At 34.4% G+C, this 6,264-nt stretch overlaps 1 protein-coding gene across 1 annotated transcript; it reads left to right on the forward strand.

Moving 5' to 3' along the window:
- The first annotated feature begins 3,321 nt into the window (after positions 1-3,321).
- Positions 3,322-5,757, forward strand: LOC145099255 (serine carboxypeptidase 1-like). Its single transcript, XM_079036846.1, has 8 exons — positions 3,322-3,493; positions 3,604-3,711; positions 3,838-4,109; positions 4,324-4,575; positions 5,026-5,132; positions 5,227-5,313; positions 5,397-5,502; positions 5,611-5,757. Exons 1-8 carry the CDS (start codon positions 3,337-3,339, stop codon positions 5,755-5,757), a joined length of 1,236 nt encoding a protein of 411 aa, XP_078892972.1. The 5' UTR covers positions 3,322-3,336.
- The last annotated feature ends 507 nt before the right edge of the window (positions 5,758-6,264 follow it).

Consider the following 6,264-nt stretch of genomic DNA (forward strand, 5'->3'; position numbering starts at 1 on the left):
CTGTTCAAGGAAGCTCAGAAGTTGAAGATGCTAAATGATTATTACTTGATGTGCCACCATGATGATTGATATGCCATGACGATCTTGATGTGCCACTCTTGCATCATGATGTGCCACTATGGATCATGATGCTCCATCATTCATGTTGCTGATGTTCATGTAATGATGAATGTTTCTGACGCTGTTGCATGGCAGATTGTGATTGGTTGACACCATTCATGGGCATATGGGTTAATGGGCTTGGCCCATTAGGGTTTTAAGTCTAATCTCGTAAGTATATGTAGGGATGCATGCTAACTATGGATTATAATGCTCCATCAAGCATGTTGCTGATGTTCATGCCATGATAAATGTTCCAGAAGCTGCTGCATGACGGATTATTATTGGTTAACACCATTTATGTGCCTATGGGTTAATGTGATTGGTCCATTAAGGTTTAGGTCTAAACCTTCAAGTATAAATTGGGATGCATGCTAAGTCATTTGTCTCGTGTCTTTTGTATCCTTAGTGAGCAGGACGAATCCTTACTGGTTGTACTTGTAATCTCTGTTTGAGAACCATGTGAAAAAAGAATACTCCCATCCTGCTCGTGAACATAAGTCACCTTGACCGAACCACGTAAATATTGTGTCTTTGTGTGTTTTTGGTTTCGTGTGTTATCCACATTACTTCCTAACATGGGTCAGAACTTGGCAAGTGACATCAGATTTGTTATGAGTCTTGACAAGTATCCTCTGTTTTTGCTAACAGATACTATGGTGATCTTTTTATGAAATGGAATGAATGCTTTAACTATTTTAAATTGGACATTACACAAAATAGGAGATGAAATGGGTGATTTTTTTTAATAGTGGGGTTAGTGGTTAGAAGTTAGTATCACGAAATCGTTAACACCTAGATTAGAACTCGAGACCTTCAATCTAATAGACAAAGCCTCTACCAAGTAGGCTAGTCCCACACTAGCGGGTGAAACTAATTTATACAACATCTATGCACGTAACAACACTACTAAAAACCTGAATCTAGTAGTTATGTAAGAACAATGTTATGTAAGTATCTGACTCCATTAAATATAGAACATATAGCATGCAACATTCAAAAAATATATATTCACTTTATAAAAAAAAAATGTATGCAAAGTATCCTACTCATTTAGTTTAGGGTTAAATGAAAGAAACAACAATTACTTTTATTTATTTCTTTATTTAACCTGCTATTCTCATTTTTGTCTATTAAAACATTATACTTTTATTTTCTTTTTCTTATTAGGGCATTGTGCTTTGAATATTCTACCAAATTGTCGCACTCTAATTTATGTTCTTTTTTAAAAAGACATTGTACTTTCGAACATCTACCCAATTAGAGCAGTGGAAACAGCTTTGCATTTGAATGGTAGTGCTATAGCTAGGTAATTTTTCATAAGTACAATCTTGTGTATGAAGAAATGAAACTAGAATGCTATAGTGAAAAATAATGGAAGTACAATGCTTTTTCCGCATTTAACCCTATAATTAGTCGGCCATACTAGCAATTAGCAAAATATGATTGAGCTACATTCTAAAGACATGATGTTTCCAGAAATTTGATCCTTGCGCTGATGATTATCTCTCCTCATCTGAAACAAGTAAGGTGCTCTTCACGCCCGAAATATTTCACGGACTCATTGCATGTACTTTTGTCCTCTGAAACTAGGAAGCTATAACAAACATAGCAAGGAAAGTACGATAATTTTTCTTGCATGTAACCCGTGATTTTTGTGCCACAATATTGTTGCATGGACAAACAGCACAACAACAATTTTACTTACTATCATTCATCTTCTTGAAAATGATATTAATGTCTGGATATACAGGTAAGTCCAACTAGTATACACTTTAACTAAATCTTGGATGCAATAACTCCTAACTTTTTACAAATCTGTCCCGAGTTTTTTTTAACATCGTTTATCCAGACAACAAAGAACCAAGGCGCAAGTTAGCATGTCACACAAAAGTTACATTTGATTTATAATGAGTTGGTAGTGGTGACATGGATGCGTGGGTCCTAGTAACATCCTCAAAGTACTCTGTAAACAAGCTAAAGCTTCAAGTAGTGACTGCTAAAGAGGTAACAGCATCGGTGTTGGCAAAAATAAATAAAAGATTATAATTAATATCCAAATCTAATAAGTTGATGTTCAAAAATGATAGGTTGGAGGATATGTGGTAGGCTATAAAGAGCATTAGCATTGCTAAACGTACTTCGAATTCCTCCATCTTTCACAGAATGATAAAAGGGTCATTTACAGCATATGATTTGGAAGAACAAAAGTTGAAATTATCATTTTTTTTACTTCTCATGGTATTGCTACATTTTTAGAGGGTGAAAAACTGAAAGTACTTCGAATTGTAAACTAGAAATTAAAATAAAATAGGGTTGATGATTAAATAGCACATTATTTCACTCTGAAAGATGACAGAAATATGGTGTAAACAGATAAAATTTGAAACATAAATAATGCAAGCAGGTTAAAATAAAAGGTGCCCTGAAGATAAAACCATGTGTTGTCTCTGACTCAAGAAAGCAAAAAAAAAAAAAATTCAATTATATTTTTGAAGAAATATACATAAAGCACTCCCAGCCGGGATAGGTAAAATACGAAGTAAAATTTAGAAAAATAAAGTAGAGGAAAAAAGACGTATCTATTCATAACGATATATTATAAATAAATGCTGAAACATAACATATTCTTGGATTATCCGGTTGCGAAGCACGAATTACTCAAAATCAGAAAATATAATGATTTTAATAGACACACAGATAAGTAAATAACATAATGATTTTTTTAGCATTGTCCTTAAAAATCCGACATTTATTTTTCATGAATTGGTTCAATGTGGAGTTTACAACCAACTACCGTTTGTTCTTCAGTAATGATTCTTACTCATAGTTAAATTTAATAAAGGGTTCCAAAGAGCAAGACAAATGAGCATAGGAAATGACGTTACAACTTACAACAGCACACAACCAGCTGCAAAGAATTCTTCAACCATGCTTCTTCTCTCACAATATATAATGAGACACAACACACATAATATAACATATATGCCTGATACAGTTTCATCTATGTCAATAATTAAAATGAACCACATTTCTTATTATTTGTTGTTAGTTTTTTCACTTTCTTTTCTCGGTTTTTGTGTGGCAAGAAAGGATAACCAGATCACCAACCTCAATAAATTGATCGAGTCAAGAAGATCAGAGAATCCACCACATGTCAAACCATGGACAGAAGAAGACACATCAAACTTATCTCCACTTTCTATTGTCCCTCAACAAGGGTCAAAGGAAGAAGATATGATTGACAAGTTGCCAGGCCAACCACAAGTCGATTTTGATCATTATTCAGGCTATGTAACAGTCGATTCAAAGGCTGGAAGGGCGTTGTTTTATTACTTTGCTGAATCACCTCACAATTCTTCAACCAAACCTCTTGTCCTATGGCTCAATGGAGGTATAATGCTTCTATTATGATTCAAGTCTATGTGAACAAACAAAACAATACAATAACGCGTTGTTTTCACACAAAAATACTGTAAAACTAGTAATGAATGTATTATACAGGGCCAGGATGCTCGTCGTTTGGATATGGAGCCATGGAAGAACTTGGACCCTTCCGAGTCAACAATGATGGGAAAACACTCTACCGCAATGATTATTCATGGAACAATGGTAACAAAAATTGATGAGGGCATTCATGTCTTTTTCACATATGTCAAAAAATTTCATTTTGTCCCAGTTACATATCCTGTTTCTGTGAATACAATGTGAAAGGCTAAATACTGAAAGTTTTGACAGCGGCTAATGTACTATTTTTGGAGTCGCCAGCTGGAGTGGGGTTCTCGTATTCAAATAGATCGTCTGACTACACGACAGGGGACAAGCAAACAGCTAAAGACTCATACACTTTCCTCATCAACTGGCTTGAAAGATTCCCCGAATACAAAACCCGAGATTTCTTTATTACAGGCGAAAGCTACGCAGGTCACTACGTACCTCAACTCGCATCCCTCATTCTCTCAGAAAACAAGAAAACTAACGCAACGATTATTAATCTTCGTGGGATTGCGGTAAGTAATTATTATACAGGACAGGACAGGACAGGACAGGACTACTTTTGGAATGAAACTTTTTATTCCACCCTAAAAGGCGGGACAAGGACTCACTCTTGATCACTTGTTTGTGCAAAAGACATAAATGCTGTTATAATCCTTGTCATCTATCGTGTGTACTATGCCACGTAAGGACTAATACGCTAAATGTGTATGTCTTGTGATTGTGTAGATTGGGAATGCTTGGATTGATGACAATACATCTTATGAAGGGATGTATGACTACTATTGGACACATGCCCTAAACTCTGATGAGACAAATGAAGGTATCAACAAGTACTGTGACTATGTTACTGGGAACTTCTCAGAAGAGTGCTACAAGTATCAAAGCCAGGGAGACGGTGAATATGGTGGAATTGATATTTACAACATTTATGCACCATTTTGTGATGATACTACACAAAAATCTGGAACTAACGGAACTGTAAGTCTCTGATTCTATAATAATAAAATATATCCTACTCTTTTAATTAAGTGATAATGGAAGAAATAGCGACATATTTTGTTCACTTGTTTTATTGTAGCATATTACTGTTTTTCACACAAGATTGTAATTTCAAAAAAAAAATTCTTATTAAGATTTACCTAATTATAGCAATCTACATTCAGTTTATTTTTCATGATGACATTGAAGTTTAGAAAATCTAATTGTACCCAATTATAGCAATGGAAATTGATTTTTATTTAGATGGCGTCGCTAAAAGTGGGTAGATTATTCAAATTATAATGTTGTGATAGGTTAAAATGAAAGTAGGATGCCACAACTAAGAAATTAACAAAATTACATTGCTATTTCTTTCAATTAGCCAATAATTATTCGACCATAAAGCAAATTATTAAATCTAATTGAACTACATATGATGTGTTGGACCAGGTCAAGACCTTTGATCCTTGCTCTGATGATTATGTTGACTCATATCTAAATCGAGCAGACGTGCAAGAAGCTCTTCATGCCCGAAATACCTCATGGTCACATTGCGGGTATCTTTTTCTCTAAAACATAGATTTTATAATAAACATGTCAAGGAAAGTATGTTGTTGTTTCTTGCATATAACTCAAGATTTTTTTGTATAGCGGTGTTGGATGGACGGATAGCCCAACAACCATTTTGCCTACTATCACACAACTTATTGAAAATGGTGTTAGTGTCTGGATATATAGGTTAAGTTCACCTACTCTACCAACCAACTTAGCATGGTCTATAAACAACAGAAACTTACATTTGATTTATAATGAATCGGCAGTGGTGACACAGATGGACGGGTCCCAGTAACATCCTCAAGGTACTCCGTGAATAAGTTGAAGCTCCCAGTAGCGACTTCTTGGAGACCATGGTACTATAACAAAGAGGTACATGATATTTAAAATTGAAATCACGTTGAATAACAGTATATGTGTTCACGAAATATATTTATAAATGCAAAGAAATTTAATAAGTTGATGTTAAAAATGTGATAGGTTGGAGGATATGTGGTAGGCTACAAAGGAGTTGTACTTACCACAGTAAGAGGTGCAGGACATACAGTTCCAAGCTACCAGCCAGAAAGAGCATTGCAAATGATCTCATCATTCCTTGAGGGGAAACTTCCCCCAACTTTCACATAATAATCCCTAAATGCCACTGAGTAGTTTTAGTTTGTCAGAATCAAATAACTATGATAAGCAATGAATCTGAGCATAATTTTATTGCTCGATGTTCTTTTAGGATGAAAATCTACCAATAAAAAGAAGGGGATGAAATTTGAAGACTGATGCAGATTTTATGAGTGCAAAAATTCTTGTGAAGGAGGTGAACCCTCAAAGTTTTCTTGACTAATGTTGGAGGAAAGTGTACATGTACCAGATTGTATTTGAAATAAAAATCGCATTCATAGAATTATAACTTTATATAAAATGATCATACATGTCTCCTTAATAATTGCATAATGCCCACGCGTAGCAAAAAGAGCAAATTTGATGATATATGCATCAGAAACTAGAGAGCTACAACAAACTATCTCCATGTAAATTATTGATAACATAGAAAATTATCATGATATAAAAATGCACTGAATCTTTGACAAAATCTAAAATGCAGAAAGTAAAAGTATAAAATAGATAGGAAGAAAAAAA

Source organism: Lactuca serriola, chromosome 4 (genome assembly GCF_051521515.1).
Source record: "Lactuca serriola cultivar US96UC23 chromosome 4, Lser_US96UC23_V15, whole genome shotgun sequence".
In the NCBI taxonomy this organism is placed as follows: domain Eukaryota; kingdom Viridiplantae; phylum Streptophyta; class Magnoliopsida; order Asterales; family Asteraceae; genus Lactuca; species Lactuca serriola.

Excerpts from the sequence above, each read along its gene's own strand:
- LOC145099255 (XM_079036846.1), top strand. The coding sequence starts at position 3,337 with ATGATTGACAAGTTGCCAGGCCAACCACAAGTCGATTTTGATCATTAT. Across the intron at positions 4,110-4,323 it reads TTAATCTTCGTGGGATTGCG|ATTGGGAATGCTTGGATTGA; the intron begins GTAAGTAATTAT and ends GTGATTGTGTAG. Across the intron at positions 5,133-5,226 it reads ACCTCATGGTCACATTGCGG|CGGTGTTGGATGGACGGATA; the intron begins GTATCTTTTTCT and ends TTTTTTGTATAG.